This window comes from Pan paniscus, chromosome 18, assembly GCF_029289425.2.
Source record: "Pan paniscus chromosome 18, NHGRI_mPanPan1-v2.0_pri, whole genome shotgun sequence".
In the NCBI taxonomy this organism is placed as follows: domain Eukaryota; kingdom Metazoa; phylum Chordata; class Mammalia; order Primates; family Hominidae; genus Pan; species Pan paniscus.
In genome coordinates this window covers 15,164,507-15,182,537 of record NC_073267.2, presented here as the reverse complement: position 1 = coordinate 15,182,537, position 18,031 = coordinate 15,164,507, and the positions used below count along the sequence as shown (strand labels likewise).

Below are 18,031 nucleotides of genomic sequence, written 5' to 3'. Positions count from 1 at the left end.
AAAAAAAAATTTTAGCTGGGCATTTGGCCAGGCACAGTGGCTCACGCCTGTAATCCCAGCACTTTGGGAGGCCAAGACGGGCGGATCACTAAAGGTCAGGAGTTCGAGACCAGCCTGGCCAAAACTGTGAAACCCCGTCTCTACTGAAAATACAAACATTCACCAGGCGCGGTGGCTCACGCCTATAATCCCAGCACTTTGGGAGGCCAAGGTGGGCGGATCATCTGAGGTAAGGAGTTTGAGACTAGCCTCATCAACATGGGGAAACCCCGTCTCTACTAAAAATACAAAATTAGCCGGGTGTGGTGGCAGTTGCCTGTAATCCCAGCTATTAGGGAAGCTGAGGCAGGAGAAAACTGCTTCAACCTGAGAGGGAGAGGTTGTGGTAAGTCGAGATCACGCCATTGCACTCCAGCCTAGGAAACAAGAGTGAAACTCTGTCTCAAAAAACAAAAAACAAACAAAAAAACCCAAAAATTAGCTGGGCGTGGTAGCAGGCTCCTGTAATCCCAGGTACTCCAGAGGCTGAGGCAGGAGAATCACTTGAACCTAGGAGGTGGAGGTTGCAGTGAGCCAAGGTCGCACCACTGCACTCCAGCCTGAGCGACAGAGTGAGACTTTGTCTCAAAGAATATAAACAATGAATATATGTATGTGTGTGTATATGTGTGTGTATATATATGTATCTTATGTTATTAAAATCAGTTTATAAGAAGGGAAAAAAGCAAAATTCAGTAATAAGACCAACTGTCAGCTTAAATTGTAGGGCTCTTTTTAAATGTTCAGTTATACACAAAGAACCCTCCTTTAATTTAAGATTAAATTTAACCTTCAGCTAAATCAAGACTGACAGGTAAGAGCAAAGTGTAAACACATCTTTTGTGAAAAAGAAAAGGTTGGGTTCATGGAACTTTCTAGTACTCTGTTGAAATCAAGAAGGGCACACACATTGTTAGACAATAGAAGAGGGGAAGAGGATTTAAGCCTCAGAGCCTTCACAGGTACATTATGAGCCAAAGAAGCAGAAAATAACAAGCTATCTGAAAGGTGGCTTTGGCACTGTGATGCTACACATGAGAAACTCTATTAATGTGATAACTGGAACTGGGGTTATCTAAAGATTATTAAAATCAGCAACAAACCAGTTATTCACAATTATACAGTTATACCATTTGCTTTCTTTCTTTCTTTCTTTTTTTTTGAGACAGGGTCTTGCTCTGTTGCCCAGGCTGGAGTGTAGTGGTGTGAGCTCATTGCAGCCTTGACCTCCCAGGCTCAAGCAATCCTCCCACCTCAGCCACTGGCATAGCTGGGACTATAGGCATGTACCACCACACCTGGCTAATTTTTAAAACTTTCTGTAGAGATAAGGACTCACCGTGTTGCCCAGGCTGCTTCTAAATTCCTGGTGTCAAGCAATGTTCCTACCTCAGCCTCTGAAAGTGTTGGGATTACAGGCGTGAGCCACTGGTCTGGCCTTTATATGACAGGATTACCAGCAACGGTCTGCTAACCAGACTTTCTTTCTTTCCTTCATTCACAATAAATAATTTAAAAAGTCATGGTCACCTATGAGGAAGATAATCTGGATTTCCAGTTCCTTGAGCTCCCTGACTCATATTCCAGAAGATCCACTCTTATTCCAGAAGATCCACCCCCAAGGAGGTGGGCTCCAAGTGTGCGACCTTTCAAACACTGCTGTTCCTGTTAAGAGAAAGCCCATTGGCTGGACATGGTGGCTCACACCTGTAATCCCAGCACTTTGGGAGGCTGAAGTGGGAGGATCAGTTGAGGTCAGGAGTTTGAGACCAGCCTGGGCAACATAGCGAGACGCCATCTCTGTTAAAAAAAAAAAAAAAAGCAAGAGAGAAACCACATTTTATGGGCTGTTTGTGCTACCAATACAGGCTGAACATTACCTGAGGAGAATATTGACTTTGGGGAAACCTTCCCATTTTTCTCTGCATTCTGGACATTCTGTTTTCTTTGAAGATGCCCACCATAAAGCAAGGCAGTGACGGCAGAAGCTGTGCCCACAGTTCAAGGTGGTGGGGTTAACCAGGATGTCGTAGCAGCAGTGGCAAGAAAATTCACTAACAGAAATCTGAGGGCCGGTGCTTTTGAGAGGTTCGTCTCTCTCAAGGTCCATTGTGTTCACATAGCTTTTCTGAGGTTCCTCCATCTCTTAGCAAATTCTGGGTTCCAGAGACATAAAAAATTTCAGACGTAGAAAACTGCTGCAAAACATCATTAATCTAGAAAAAAAAAAAAAACAGAGACAAAAATAAGGCAAATAGTAGTTGTTTGAAGAGCAGTTAATATAAAAGTATTGACATTCTATTGAAGCGCTAATTTTTTTTTTTTTTTTGAGACACAGTCTTGCTCTCTGGCCCAGGATGGAGTGCAGTGGCGTGATCTCGGCTCACTGCAACCTCCACCTCCCAGGTTCAAGCAATTCTCCTGCCTCAGCCTCCCCAGTAGCTCAGACTACAGGTGCAAGCCACCATACCCAGCTAATTTTTCGTATTTTTTTAGCAGAGACGGGGTTTCACCGTGTTAGCCAAGATGGTCTCGATCTCCTGACCTCGTGATCTGCCTGCCTTGGCCTCCCAAAGTGCTGAGATTACAGGCATGAGCCACTGTGCCCGGCCTGATTTTTTTTTTTTTTTTTTGGTGGGGGTGGGGGAGGCTTTCTGATAAAGACCAGAAAACCTTCTAGACAAATTGTAAAGGAGTTGTAATACTAAAGCTCTAATTTTAATTAATTAATTAATTCATTCTCAACAAGGCTGGAGTCCAGTGGCGCAATCACAGCTCACTGCCACCTCGACTTCCCAGGCTCAGGTGATCCTCCACCTCACCCTCCTGAGTAGCTGGGACTATAGGTGTGCACTACTATGCCTGGGTAATTTTTTGTATTTTTAGTAGAGATGCAGTTTCGCCACATTGCCCAGGCTGGAGCTCTAATTTTTTAAAGTGACAAATTTGATTTATTAAAATCCACATACCATAAACCACATAATCAGCATTCAATTTCTTTCTGGCCTATTTGTTATACTTTTCAAAAGTAGTAAAGCAAAATAATATGTGTAGTGGAAGGTTCCATAGACTCGAAGGATGTGGGCAGAGATTTCTGGATCATTCTCCTTCACTAACTTCCTTAGAAAATGAAATTTCCCTGATCTCAGTGTTCTCAATTAAATTTCCTTTTTTTTTTTTGAGACGAAGTCTCACTCTGTCAGCCAGGCTGGAGTGCGGTGGTGCGATCTTGGCTCACGTCAACCTCTGCCTGCCAGGTTCAAGCAATTCTGCCTTGGCCTCCCAAGTAGCTGGGATTACAGGGGCGTGCCATTGGGCCCAGCTAATTTTTGTATTTTTAGTAGAGGCGGGTTTTCACCATGTTGGCCAGGCTGGTCTCGAACTCCTGAACTCGAGTGATCTGCCAGTCTTGGCCTATCAATGTGCTGGGATTACAGGTGTGAGCTACTATGCCTGGCCTCAATTAAATTCCCAAAGACCTTTCCAGGTCTATGACTTTAAATAAACCAGCTTCTTGGCCTAGTAAAATGTCTGGGGTTGGTAACAACAGATACGCTTCCTGTAAATAACACTTTTTGTGCACACAAATCTGCCTTCTCATTAGGCAATCATTATTTTATAAACATTTGACTTCAGAGGCTCTAATGCGAGCAATTCCAAGAAGTGAGTGAAGCCTCATTTTCTAGCTGTGCCAGGCCAAATCTGCCATGGCTCAATATACCCTTTCCCTCCAAATCAACCCCAAAAATGCATCTCATGCCCTCTGGATCCAGCCAGCTTGGTGCCACAGAAATGCTAATATTACTAATAAGCAAATGACAAAAGGTAAGCAAATGACAAAGGACCATTCTCTTCTTGTTTTCATCTGGGTTTTAGGAGATATTTTAAAAAAAATTTTTAAATTGAGAAGTAGTATGACACAGATCTTGGAGTTAGACTCTTAACTCCCCCAAGTCACTAGCTCTGTGACTCTGCAGAAGTTACTCAAGCTCTCTGATCAAGTTTCCTCAACTGTGAAATGGTGGTCACAGTACACAAACCATGAAGATTTCTTGTGAGGATTAAAGACAGTGAAGGAAAGTGGCTCAGAATTTGTATGGTGTAAATACGCGCTACAGAAATGATTATTCATACTATTTCTGGAGTTTCTCAATCTTGCTATTGTGAAGGAAAAGACTGAAAATTGCTCTCCGCCACCCACACTGGCCATGCAGGGAAGGGCTCACGCTTCATGCTCTGGAGGCACAGTGGTTAGGAACACAGGTCCCACGGCTGGGCTGCCTGGGTTCTCACCCCACCTCTGCCATTTACCAGCGGTGAGGCTCAGCTTGCTCACCATATAGATGAGGGACAATGACAGCACTTAACCATAGTGGGAGTTTTGCAGCATTAAAGAAGAGAATTCGAGTCAAGTGCCTAGTACAGAGCCTGGCACATGGTAAGTCTACCATAAATGTTAACAATTCACTTGATTTTTATTTTATTTTAGTGATAGAGTTTCGCTCTTTTTGCCCAGGCTGGAGTGCAACAGCACAACCTGAGCTCACTGCAATCTCCACCTCCTGGGGTTCAAGCGATTCTCCTGCCTCAGCCTCCTAAGTAGCTGGGATTACAGGCAGGCACCACCACATCTGGCTAATTTTGTATTTTTAGTCGAGATGGGGTTTCACCATGTTGGTCAGGTTGGTCTTGAACTCCTGACCTCAGGCAATCTGCCTGCGTCAGCCTCCCAAAGTGCTGGGATTACAGGCGTGAGCCACCATGTCCGGCCTCTATAGTATACTTTTTTTTTTGAGATGGAGTCTCACTCTGTCGCCCAGGCTGGAGTGCAGGGGCGCGATCTCCACTCACTGCAAGCTCCGCCTCCTGGGTTCACACCCTCCTGCACCAGCAATAATGCTGGTTATTAATTATTAACTAATTAATAATTAAAGGCCTCTTTGAGAAGGCCTCCAGCTCCTAAGGATGTTTACAGTTGTTCTCTGCACATATGGCTAGCTCTCAGCAGCAGGCTGCAGGCGTTAGAAGCAGCTCTCAGCTACTCTTCTCTTCACTGTTTTCTCCATCTCGAAGGCTCCAAAGACAAGGGGGTAGGGGCAGGATTGCGGGGAGGAGAATCATTCTATTCCTACCCCTGGTGCTCCATTCATATGGATACACTTGTGTTTAGGAAATCATAACTGTTATTTACCCAGTTTAGTTGATCTTAGCCAAAAGGGCGAGAAGCAATAATTACTTAGTTCAAAAACGAATGGGAAGAATGACTGGGTTTGGAAAAATCTACAAAACAGCAAACAAACAAGTTTAAAACCATAGACTGAACACCATAGAACTGAAGAGGACAGCAAAACCTCAGGAGTTCCCATAGGCACTGAGTCACTCTGAAGAGCTAAGGTTTCTGAATAAAAAGTTGGGTCTTCAACTGGTGTCTGGAGAGATGCCTCGGGAAGTCTGAATTCTGTGCCACGCTTGCGTTTGTGTATGGTACGTCCATATTTCTAGAAGGCAGTCTATAGGGTTTATTAGGCTCTCAGAAGGGGCCAACTCCCAGAGGCGGTTAAGAGCTACTGCTGATCTACTGGGATAAGAGGGTGTTAATGTACGACACACTTCTGCCTCTTGCAGTGGTTATAAGGAAGCAGGTGAGCCTCACCACGGTGACGCACCATTATTAACATCATCATCTATCTTCCGTGTCCTGGAACAGTCTCACCACCAGTAGCCACCGCCCTACCAGGGCAACACCTGGCCTGTAGGGAGGCTTTCCTTCACCTGGTGTTTTTTCTCCCTTTTCTAAGTTAAATGAGGTGCCAGCATTTACAAAAAAAAATCTGATATGACATAAAAATCTAGATTCCTGGCTTCTCTTGAAAAAAAACAAAAACAAAAACCCAGAGATCTGGTAATACTGGAATCGCATCACGCATGACAAGATCAGCTCGAGCAGAGGAACTCAGCAGCCGTGCCAGCATCAGCTTGCTACACTCCTCTCCCACCTGTCCATTTCAGTTCTGTTACCTGCCTGACCCCAGAGCTTTCATCCCCTGTCCCATAATGTGATGCCTTCTTCCAAGTGTACTAATGGGTATATATGGTTGTTTCTAGGCAGCTTGGCTTTAGGCTAGTTAGCTTTTCGAGTTCTGTCAGCTTCGAGCTTTCCTCTCTCTCTTCTTCTTTTTTTTTTTGGAGCTAGGTCTCACTCTGTTGCCCAGGCTGGAATGCAGTGGTGAGATCATGGCTCACTGTAGCCTCGACCTCCCCAGGCTCAGGGGATCCTCCTGCCTCAGCCTCCTATGTAGCCTGGACTACAGGTGTGTGCCACCACACCTGGCTAATTTTTTGCAGAGATGGGATTTTGCCATGTTGCCCAGGCTGATCTCGAACTCCTAAACTCAAGCAATCTGCCTACCGCGACCTCCCAAAATGCTGGGGTTACAGGTTTGAGTCACTGTGCCTGACCAGAGCTTTCCTCTCTCTTGATTTCACGTCAGGTCGTTACTTATCATTGTTGGCACAACTGACAGGAAACCAATATCATAATCTCTGAGGATCTGGACAATTCCAAGATATATAATCAACATGACCTTCTCTATGTTTTCCTGAAGACATGCCTAACTGACAAAGTATAATTATCTTTAAATCCCTAAAAGAAAAGGAAAGACTGGGAACACACACAATCTCCCAATGATGCATGTAACTAAAGAACTTGTTTCTGGCCTGGCGTGGTGGCTCACGCCTGTAATCCTAGCACTTTAGGAGGCTCTGTCTACCAAAATGGAGGTGCGCGGATCACCTGAGGTTAGGAATTCGAGACAAGCCTGGTCAACGTGGTGAAACTCCATCTCTACCAAAAATACAAAAATTAGCCAGGCATGGTGGTGCACGACTGTAATCCCAGTTACTCAGGAGGTTGAGGCAGGAGAATCATTTGCACCCAGGACGTGGAGGATGCAGTGGGACAAGATTGCACCACTGCACTCCAGCCTGGGTGACACAGCGAGACTCTGAAAAAAAAAAAGAACTTGCTCTCCCTCTCCCGCTCCCTCTCCCTCTCCCTATGGTCTCCCTCTCCCTCTCCCTCTCTTTCCACGGTCTCCCTCTGATGCCGAGCCGAAGCTGGACTGTACTGCTGCCATCTCGGCTCACTGCAACCTCCCTGCCTGATTCTCCTGCCTCAGCCTGCCGAGTGCCTGCGATTGCAGGCGCGCGCCGCCACGCGTGACTGGTTTTCGTATTTTTTTGGTGGAGATGGGGTTTCGCTGTGTTGGCCAGGCTGGTCTCCAGCTCCTAACCGCGAGTGATCCGCCAGCCTCGGCCTCCGGAGGTGCCGGGATTGCAGACGGTGTCTGGTTCACTCAGTGCTCAATGGTGCCCAGGCTGGAGTGCAGTGGCGTGATCTCAGCTCGCTACAACCTCCACCTCCCAGCCGCCTGCCGTGGCCTCCCAAAGTGCCCAGAGTGCAGCCTCTGCCCGGCCGCCACCCCGTCTAGGAAGTGAGGAGCGTCTCTGCCTGGCCGCCCATCGTCTGGGATGTGAGGAGCCCCTCTGCCTGGCTGCCCAGTCTGGAAAGTGAGGAGCGTCTCTGCCCAGCCGCCAACCCATCTAGGAAGTGAGGAGCGTCTCTGCCCCGCTGCCCCGTCTGGGATGTGAGGAGCGCCTCTGCCCGGCTGCGACCCCGTCTGGGAGGTGAGGAGCGTCTCTGCCCAGCTGCCCCGTCTGAGAAGGGAGGAGACCCTCCGCCTGGCAACCGACCCATCTGAGAAGTGAGGAGCCCCTCCGCCCGGCAGCCGCCCCGTCTGAGAAGTGAGGAGCCCCTCCGCCCGGCAGCCACCCCGTCTGGGAAGTGAGGAGCGTCTCTGCCCGGCAGCAGCCCCGTCCGGGAGGGAGGTGGGGGGATCAGCCCCCTGCCCGGCCAGCCGCCCCGTCCAGGAGGGAGGTGGGGGGGTCAGCCCCTTGCCCGGCCAGCCGCCTCGTCCGGGAGGTGAGGGGCGCCTCTGCCCGGCCGCCCCTACTGGGAAGTGAGGAGCCCCTCTGCCCGGCCAGCCGCCCTGTCCGGGAGGGAGGTGGGGGGGTCAGCCCCCCGCCCGGCCAGCCGCCTCGTCCGGGAGGTGAGGGGCGCCTCTGCCCGGCCGCCCCTACTGGGAAGTGAGGAGCCCCTCTGCCCGGCCAGCCGCCCTGTCCGGGAGGGAGGTGGGGGGGTCAGCCCCCCGCCCGGCCAGCCGCCCCGTCCGGGAGGTGAGGGGCGCCTCTGCCCGGCCGCCCCTACTGGGAAGTGAGGAGCCCCTCTGCCCGGCCACCACCCCGTCTGGGAGGTGTGCCCAACAGCTCATTGAGAACGGGCCATGATGACAATGGTGGTTTTGTGGAATAGAAAGCGGGGAAAGGTGGGGAAAAGACTGAGAAATCGGATGGTTGCCGTGTCTGTGTGGAAAGGAGTAGACATGGGAGACTTTTCATTTTGTTCTGTACTAAGAAAAATTCTTCTGCCTTGGGATCCTGTTGATCTGTGACCTTACCCCCCAACCCTGTGCTCTCTGAAACATGTGCTGTGTCCACTCAGGGTTAAATGGATTAAGGGCAGTGCAAGATGTGCTTTGTTAAACAGATGCTTGAAGGCAGCATGCTCCTTAAGAGTCATCACCACTCCCTAATCTCAAGTACCCAGGGACACAAACACTGGGGAAGGCCTCAGGGTCCTCTGCCTAGGAAAACCAGAGACCTTTGTTCACTTGTTTATCTGCTGACCTTCCCTCCACTATTGTCCTATGACCCTGCCAAATCCCCCTCTGTGAGAAACACCCAAAAATGATCAATAAAAAAAAAAAAAAAAAGAACTTATTTCTTAGTTCTGGGATGCTGGGATGAACGTGGCTATTCTTCCCCGGACTTTGGGAGGCTGAGGCGGGTGGATTGCTTGATTCCAGGATTTGGAGACCAGCCTGCCAGCCTGGGCAACATGGTGAAACCCGGTCTTCTACAAGGGAACTTGTTTTTCTGAGTTGGTGAATTTGAATGATCATCTATGGATCTATCCAGAGGGCTATTCTCCAGGAGGCAGTGGCACCGTGTTTGCTTCTTTAGTTGTCCAATTAACACTTAGGAAAGTCAATTAATACAATCATTCTTACTGCATTTATTAAAGAGAAATCATTAATTCTGAGTTTAATAATTTTTCTTTTTTTTTTTTTCTTTTTGAGACAAGTCTTACTCTGTTGCCCAAGCTACAGTGCAGTGGTGCAATCTCGGCTCACTGCAACCTCCGCCTCCTGGATTCAAGCAATTCTCATGCCTCAGCCTCCTGAGTAGCTGGGATTATAGGCGCCCAGCACCATGCCTGGCTAATTTTTGTATTTTTAATAGAGATGGGGTTTTGCCACGTTGGCCAGACTGGTTTCAAACTCCTGATCTCACGTGATCCACCCATCTTGGCCTCCCAAAGTGTTGGGATTACAGGCGTGAGCCACTGCACCCAGGCTAAGAATTTTTATACCCTTACTTATAAAGATCTTGTGATGCAATGATTGTTAACTCTTTAGAAATTGTAATCTTTATCCAGAATCACAGGGAAAATAAAAAAAGAAATCGTAATTTTTAAACCACTTGGTTCAGCAGTATATGATCATGGTTGCACCCCTTCACTCAACATACATTTATTATGACCATTGTATATGGCTAATATTTTAAGAATGATCCTTTTAAGGGCTACTTTATTGGAAGTCCAGCCTGAAAAATATGATTTCAATCATTTCTTCTTTTTTAGAGACAGGGTCTCACTCTGTTGCCCAGGCTGGAGGGCAGTGGTGCAATCATGGATCACCGTAGGCTTGAACTTTCCGGCTCCAGTGATCCTCCCACCTCAGCCTCCCAAGTAGCTGGGACCATAGGCATGTGCCACCACACCCAGCTAATTAAAATTTTTTTTGTATAGACAGGGTCTTCTTAAGTTGTCCATGATGGTCTCGAGTTCCTGGGCTCAAGCAATCATCTGGTCTCAGCTTCCCAAAGGGCAGGGATTATGGCATGAGCCCAGCTGACCTCAATTGTTTCTCAGCAAGAAGGTTCAGTGTAAGAATAGAAAGATTTTGGCTTCCATGGGCCTCTGGTTAGGCTAAATTCTCTCGTTATATATTAACTGACAATAGATGACTTCTTTACTTCGCAATGATTGTCTGTATTTATCACCTTATTTTTCCAGGGTACAAACTGAAAAAAAAATCAAAGAGAGAAATTAAACTTCTCTAGCAGCAGGGAAAATATAGCATTGGAAATAAAATACATTGCAGGAAAAAAAAATGACTTTTTTTTTTTTTCTGAGATGGAGTCTTGCTCTGTCACCCAGGCTGGAGTGCAGTGGCACAATTTTGGCTCACCTCAACCTCTGCCTCCTGTGTTCAAGCGATTCTCCTGCCTCAGCCTCCCGAGTAGCTGGGACTACAAGCACGCGCCACCATGCCTGGCTAAATTTTTCGTAGAGACGGGGTTTCACCATGTTGGCCAGGCTGGTCTCAAACTCCTGACCTCAGGTGATCTGCCTGCCGTGGCCTCTCAAAGTGCTGGGATTTACAGGCGTGAGCCATTGCACCCCGCGACAATTATTAATATTTACTGAGGCCTTATAATATTAAGGACATAACAATCATATGGAATAAGCATTACTACCATGTTCATTTTACAGATGAGAAAATGGAGTTCTAACTAGTAAAGGGCAGAGCCATGTTTTAAATCATGGTCTGGTCCCTGGTTGGAAACCAGGTGGAAACACCAAAAGAAAAAAAAAATCATGGTCTGACTTAAAGCCTGTCTTCCTAATACGCCATTATCCTGATAAAGTAATCAATAACGGTTATTAGTTCAAAGGACTGATTTACTCCTTTATCATCTAGGCCACATCATAGAGATGCTACTGCACAGCTGAGAAAAACAAACTAGCATTTGACTACACAGCATTTTGGAACATGAACTCTAGCTGGTAGCTGTTAGGGTGACTATGCAGAGACATTTACAATAGAAATAGGGGTAGGAATGGGTGGGGGTGGGGGGAAAAGAAAGAGAGATCAGATTGTTACTGTGTCTGTGTAGAAAGAGATAAACATAGGAGACTCCATTTTGTTCTGTACTAAGAAAAATTCTTCTGCCTTGAGATGCTGTTAATCTATAACCTTACCCCCAACCCCGTGCTCTCTGAAACACGTGCTGTGTCAACTCAGGGTTAAATGGATTAAGGGCGGTGCAAGATGTGCTTTGTTAAACAGATGCTTGAAGGCAGCATGCTCCTTAAGAGTCATCACCACTCCCTAATCTCAAGTACCCAGGGACACAAACACTGCGGAAGCCCGCAGGGACCTCTGCCTAGGAAAGCCAGGTATTGTCCAAGGTTTCTCCCCATGTGATAGTCTGAAATATGGCCTCTTGGGAAGGGAAAGACCTGACCGTCCCCCAGCCCGACACCCGTAAAGGGTCTGTGCTGAGGAGGATTAGCATAAGAGGAAGGCATGCCTCTTTGCAGTTGAGCCAAGAGGAAGGCATCTGTCTCCTGCCCGTCCCTGGGCAATGGAATGTCTTGGTATAAAACCCGATTGTATGTTCCATCTACTGAGATAGGGGAAAACCGCCTTAGGGCTGGAGGTGGGACATGCAGGCAACAATACTGCTCTGTAAGGCATTGAGATGTTTATGTGTATGCATATCTAAAGCACAGCATTTAATTCTTTACCTTGTCTATGATGCAGAGACCTTTGTTCACATGTTTATCTGCTGACCTTCTCTCCACTATTATCCTATCACCCTGCCACATCCCCCTCTCTGAGAAACACCCAAGAATGATCAATAAATACTAAGGAAACTCAGAGGCTGGCGGGATCCTCCATATGCTGAACGCTGGTCCCCTGGGCCCCCTTATTTCTTTCTCTATACTTTGTGTCTTTTTCTTTTCCAAGTCTCTCGTTCCACCTAACGAGAAACACCCACAGGTGTGGAGGGGCAACCCACCCCTTCATGAGGGAAACCCCTATTTCTGACACTCCAGGTCCATTCCTGGAGACATCACTATAACTACCAGCAGAATACTACAGAAATTATTAAATATCTAGAGTGCACACCCATTTATTGTGACTACAAAATTAAAATGTGCTCAAATGTAAGCAAGGCAAGGTTCAGGAACCGCAAACAGAACAGACAAAAGCCGGCTCTCCCATTAACATAAGAGAAGCATTAGGCCGGGGCAGTGGCTCATGCCTGTAATCCCACCACTTTGGGAGGCCGAGGCGGGTGGATCAAGAGGTCAGGAGTTCGAGACCAGCCTGGCCAATATGGTGAAACCCCGTATCTACTAAAAATATTAAAATTAGCTGGGTGGGGGACTCCATCTTAAAAAAAAAAAAAGAGAGAGAAGCATTTCCAGTCACTTACTGCATAAAACATTGAGTTTTCAAACTCCAACTAGATTTTTTTTCTGGACAGGGTCAGAAACCAGTGGAGCAAAGGTGACTAGCTCCTCTAGATGCTGACTTGCTGCCTAGACCTTAAAGCCCTGTGATTTATTGCCTTAGGTGGTGTAGGGTAAGACGAAGGCGGGCTGAGAAGGCTATCCTGGCTCTCGCTGGAGCCTGCCCTCTTTCATTTCTCGTGGCACATATGCAAGGACCTATCCTGTACTATACTCTGTAGATGTTCAGTAACTCAGCTATCAAAAACTATGGGTAGTTACCAAGTCAGTAACTCAGATAGCTATAAAAAACTATGGGTACTTACCAAGTTACACGCACTTTAACTATTGGTTTTTGTTTGTTTTCAATCTTTTATGTCTTTGAGACTGAGTCTCACTCTGTCGCCCAGGCTGGAGTGCAGTGGCACAATCTTGGCTCACTGCAACATCTGCCTCCTGGGTTCATGCGATTCTTGTTTCTCAGCCTCACAAGTAGCTGGAACTACAGGCGTCCACCACCATGCCCAGCTAATTTTTGTATTTTTAGTAGAGATGGGGTTTCACTATGTATCCCAAGCTGATCTTGAACACCTGAGCTCAAGCAATCTGCCCGCCTTGGCATCCCAAAGTGCAGGGATTATAGGAGTGAGCCACCGTGCCTGGCCTTGGACACTTTTCCTTATCCTCACATTGTTCCCTTCACCTGTAACACAACTTCACAACAACGCTGGGTCAAAAGTATCCAACTGGAAAGACCCAAATCAACTGTCACTTGAAAGTCTTTAATGACTAACTCCTCAACACCCAAATTAATCTTTCTTGTCTCTGTGCATTAGCATAACTTTTATTTGTGTACGTTTTCTCATCTCCTGGACTATAATTTCCTTAGGCTGGTAGAGTTGAAACAGTATGGTCTTAGGAGTGACACTGATCTGGGTTCCAAATCACGTCACGATTTATTCTTCCTAAACTTCCTATTTCCCACTGATCCGTCTAGGATAATCACGTCAACTTCGAAGGGCTGTTGGGAGGTTTACTTTAAAAAAATTTTTTTAAGAGACAGCGTCTCCCTGTGTTGCCTAGGTTGGTCTGGTCTCCTGGGCTCAAGGGATACTCCCACTTCTGCCTCCCAAACTGCTGGGATTACAGGCGTGAGCTGCGGAGCCCCGCCCTGCTGTGAGGTTTAGATGACAAACTATCTACAGGTACTCAAAGTTTGCTGTGTGGGGCTGATCGGCATTATTAACAGAATTATCAATAGCAGCATTTATTGAGTGATGGCTACCTACTTAGTGGCACTGCCAAACGCTGGAGCCAAAAAGCAAACAAAAAGAACTGCCCTGGAGAAATACAATGTCTCCATCAAGTTTATGGATATAGGGAAATGCAGAGCACACCTGTCAGGATACACCCAGGCTGGATGTTGAGAAAACAGCAGCGACAAGAACAAACAAAACAATCCCATCAGCACGTGCAGTCCGTGCCGGCTCGGGGGTGTGTCCTGGGAAGAGAGTAAAGCTCTTTCCTATTGGCGATTTGGAGCGTGACATCAAGACCACCCCCTTGCAAAGGACCGACCAATGGGCTTCGGCGGGGAGGACCCAACGGCGACAGTTGAGGGCTTAACAGCGTCTAGGCTCTCTGTTTTCCGCTGAAGCTGGGATGCTGCCTCCTGCCCCTCCAAAGGTCCCCGTTTAGACACAACCTGACTCTCATTTGTCGCCCCCTCCCGCCGGCTTTTTTAATAAAAGACAATTCTCGGCCGGGCGCGGTGGCTCACGCCTGTAATCTCCCCACTTTGGGAGGCCGAGGCGAGTGGGTCACTTGAGGCCAGGAGTTCGAGAACAGTCTGACCAACATGGTGAAACCCCGTCTCTACTAAAAATACAAAAATCAGCCGGGCATGGTTACGCGGGCCCGTAATCCCAGCTACTCAGAAGGCTGAGGCAAGAGAATCGCTTGAACCCGGGAGGCAGAGGTTGCAGTGAGCCGAGATTGCTCCACCGCACTCCAGCCTGGGCGACAGGGCAAGACTCCGTCTCAAAAAAGAAAAAAAAAAGAAAATTCTCATTTGCCTAAGTTATTTCCGAGCCGCAAGTCGCAGAATCAGAAGAGCCGAGTTCTTGCCTGGCCCCAGTGTGACTTTGGGATTTCACTTTCTCCCTTCTGCGCTTCGGTCACCCTACTTTAAAGAATGGGCACAATCGCTCCGCCTTAGGCCAGGAACGTGCCTCGACAATTAGACCGTAAACTCAGTGTGGCGACTATCAGAAGCCTCATCAATTCTGGTCCGGCTGTTGCAGGGTGTGGCAAGCGCTCCTGGCAGGCAGGCGCCCCGTGGTTCCCCTCCAAGGTGTTTGGAAGCGACCCCTCCTCCTTCCCGCCCTAGGAGGGAGTGGCTCTGACCCTGACCCCCGAAAGGACGCAGGCGAGGCCCAGCGACCGGCTGTGCGGACGTGGGGCTCTCGGGAAGGGATAGCGCAGTTGGCCAAGCTGGGGTCCGAACCCCGGGGCCAGGAGTGGGGATGCTCAGGACTCGGGCCTGCGTGAGGAGAGGCCCCGCGCGCCTCCTACGACCCGGCTGGGGAGGCTCCGCAGAAGGGATTCCCGCTCCGTCTTCCACATCACTCCCCGATATCAAGCCCGAGTCGCCCCCTCAGCACCCCCCAGCCGTGTCGCGGCTTACCATTCCACTCGTCCCGGGCCAACCGGGCCATTATTCTCAGCACAGACCCCCGCGGGAGCAGAGGAAGAGGGAGAGGCTTCGCTACCGGAAGTAACAAGACAGACTGGGGGGAGCGTGCCCCGGCCCCGTGACCATAGAGGAGAGGCCACTCTCCTTTCACAACCCCCTCAACCCCGCGACCTCCCCGCTGCCTAGAGCGGCCACTCCCAGCCGGAGGAAGTGGGCGCATGCGTAACACCGCCGGTCCCGCCCCTTCCTCTTCACCCAGAGACCGAGTACCCGGGCTCGGCAGTCACAGCCAAAGGGGTGACGGGTATGTGTCAGTGTCCGCTCCTCCTGGGCGGCTGTTCTTGTATGCGGAGGGTACAAGCTTTGCCTAGAAATTAAAATGATATTACAAGGCCGCACTGTACTCTCTACAGTTATTTTTTGCCTTCACATTTTATGTAGAAAATCACAGAACTATACGTTCAATTTGCGGTGTTAAGAATCGGAATTAAATGACTTTTATTTCTATTAAAATATTTTTTTTTCGTAGAGATGGGGTCTCGCTGCGTTTTCCAGGCTGATCTTGAACATATGGCCTCAAGGGATCCTCCTGCCTCAGCCTTACAAAGTGCTGCGATTACAGGCGTGAGCCACCTCCTACAGCTTGAAATGGTTTTCTTATCACCACGTTTCGCCCCTTCCCAGCGTCTAGGTCACAGCGTCTAGAACTTATGCTGATTATCCGGTTTTGTTTTGTTGTTGTTGTTTGTTTTTGAGACAGAGTCTCACTCTCACCCGCCAGGCTGGCGTACAGTGGCACGATCTTGGCTCATTGCAACCTCCGCCTCCCGGATTCAAGCGATTATCCCACCTCAGCCTCGTGAATAGTTGGGACTACAGGCGTTCACAACCACGCCTGGCTCATTTTAAAATTTCATTTTATTTTTATGGAGACAGGGTCTCGCTCTTTTCCCCAGGCTGGTCTGGAACTCCTGGGTTCAGGCGATTCTCCTGCCTCAGCCCCCGAAAACGCTGGGATTACAGGTGTGAGTCATGGCGCCAGGCCCCTATTAAACAGTTATTTATACAGATTTATTAATACGCTGCTTCCCAGTTCACATTCATTAGCACCACTGAGCCTCAATACAATCCCAGGAAATTGAGGTTTAGGAAGGTTTAATGCATTCCAGAACTAATAAGTGGCTGAGATAGATTTTGAAAATAGATCTTCTAATCAACTTTCTTTTTGTTCGTTTGTTTGTTTTGGAGACGGAGTCTCGCTCTGTCGCCCAGGTTGGAGTGCAGTGGCACAATCTTGGCTCACTGCAACCTCCGCCTCCCGGGTTCAAGCAGTTCTCCTGCCTCAGCCTCCCGAGTAGCTGGGACTACAGGGGTGCGCCACCACGCCAGGCTAATTCTTTGTATTTTAGTAGAGACGGGGTTTCACCGTGTTGCCCAGGCTGGTCTCGAGCTCCTGGCCTCAAGCAATCTACCTGCCTTGGCCTCCCAAAGTGCCAGGATCACAGGCGTGAGCCATCGCACCCGGCACTAACCAACTTTTCATAGTTGGCTTTTGTGAAAGACCAACCTGAATGTATTCTTTCAACCCATGCTTATTGAGTATCTACTACGTGTCAGCCCAGTGCTAGGCATTGGAGAACAGCAACCCCAAACCAACATACAATTCCATTAGGGCCGGGCCTCATATGTTGCACTCGACATAGTATTCCCAGAGGCTAATGCAGTAGCTAAGGGTCTCAGCTTTGCTTTCCGTGATCACCTAAGTAACAACCCCTATTATTCTTTTAATTTAATTTAATTTTTTTTTTGAAAACAAGTCTCGTTCTGTCACCCAGGCTGGAGTGCAGTGGCGTGATCTCGGTTCACAGCAACCTCCGCCTCCCGGGTTCAAGAGATTCTCCTGCCTCAGCCTCCCGAGTAGCTGGGATTACAGGTGCGCACCACTGCACCCGGCTAATTTTTTGTATTTTTAGTAGAGACAGGGTTTCACCATGTTGGCCAGGCTGCTCTTGAACGTCTGACCTCAGGTAATCCGCCCGCTTCCGCCTCCCAAAGCACTAGGATTACAGGCATGAGTCACCAAGCCCAGCCAATTTTTATATTTTTAGTAGAGACAGGGTTTCACTATGTTGGCCAGGCTGGTCTCGAACTCCTGATCTCGTGATCCGCCCGCCTCGGCCTTCCAAAGTGCTGGGATTACAGGCATAAGCCACCGGGTCTGGCCTAATTTTATTTTTTTAAGAGACAGGTCTCACTATGCTGTCCAGGCTGGTCTCGAACTCTTCAGTTCAACGGATCCTCCCGCCTCGGGTTCCCAAAGTGTTAGGCTTACAGGCGTGAGCCACCGCACCCGGATCCCATTATTCTCTATTACATCGCCCCGCTCTTTTTCTTTGTTTGTTTGTTTGTTTTTTTTTGAGATGGAGTCTCGCACTGTCCGCCGGGCTGGACTGCAGTGGCATGACCTCGGTTCACTGCAACCTTCGCCTCCTGGCTTAAAGCGATTCTCCTGCCTCAGCCTCCCAAGTGGCTAGGATTACAGGCGCCCGCCACGACGCCCAGCTAATTTTTTGTATTTTTAGTACAGACGGGGTTCCACTATGCTGGCCAGGCTGGTCTCAAACTCCTGACCTCGGTATCTGCCCGCCTCGGCCTCCCAAAGTGCTGGGATTACAGGCATGAGCCACCGCGCCCGGCCCGCTCTTTTTCTTAATAGCGATTTTCATGTGTTACCAAATGGCAAGTTTGACTCCTGCCTGAATTTCCCCTTACCCCAAGTTTAAGCTACAATGGGGCAGGGAGCACGTTTTCCTGTTCATCACTGTATCTCCACCCCTGTAAGAGTGGCTAGCATATCACAGAAACCCAGTCAG

At 48.5% G+C, this 18,031-nt stretch overlaps 1 protein-coding gene and 1 non-coding gene across 4 annotated transcripts in view; both read right to left on the bottom strand.

The window, feature by feature from the left end:
• Positions 1-15,365, bottom strand: part of BFAR (bifunctional apoptosis regulator) — a 38,112-nt gene extending 22,747 nt beyond the window's left edge. The window contains exons 1-2 of one of the 3 annotated variants that reach the window (XM_003832683.6): positions 15,150-15,365; positions 1,920-2,255 (exon numbers count right to left, since the gene is read on the bottom strand). In XM_003832683.6, the coding sequence (XP_003832731.1) occupies positions 1,920-2,182 (263 nt within the window). In that variant the 5' untranslated portion in view covers positions 2,183-2,255; positions 15,150-15,365. Of the gene's footprint in view, positions 1-1,569; positions 1,840-1,919; positions 2,256-15,149 lie in introns of those variants that run through there. The other 2 variants (XM_034939827.3, XM_063598385.1) reach the window with 2 other exon arrangements.
• Positions 2,685-2,746, bottom strand: LOC112437443 (U7 small nuclear RNA). Its single transcript, XR_003026051.1, has one exon. It is a non-coding gene; the product is annotated as a U7 small nuclear RNA (small nuclear RNA).
• Positions 15,366-18,031: the final 2,666 nt, after the last annotated feature.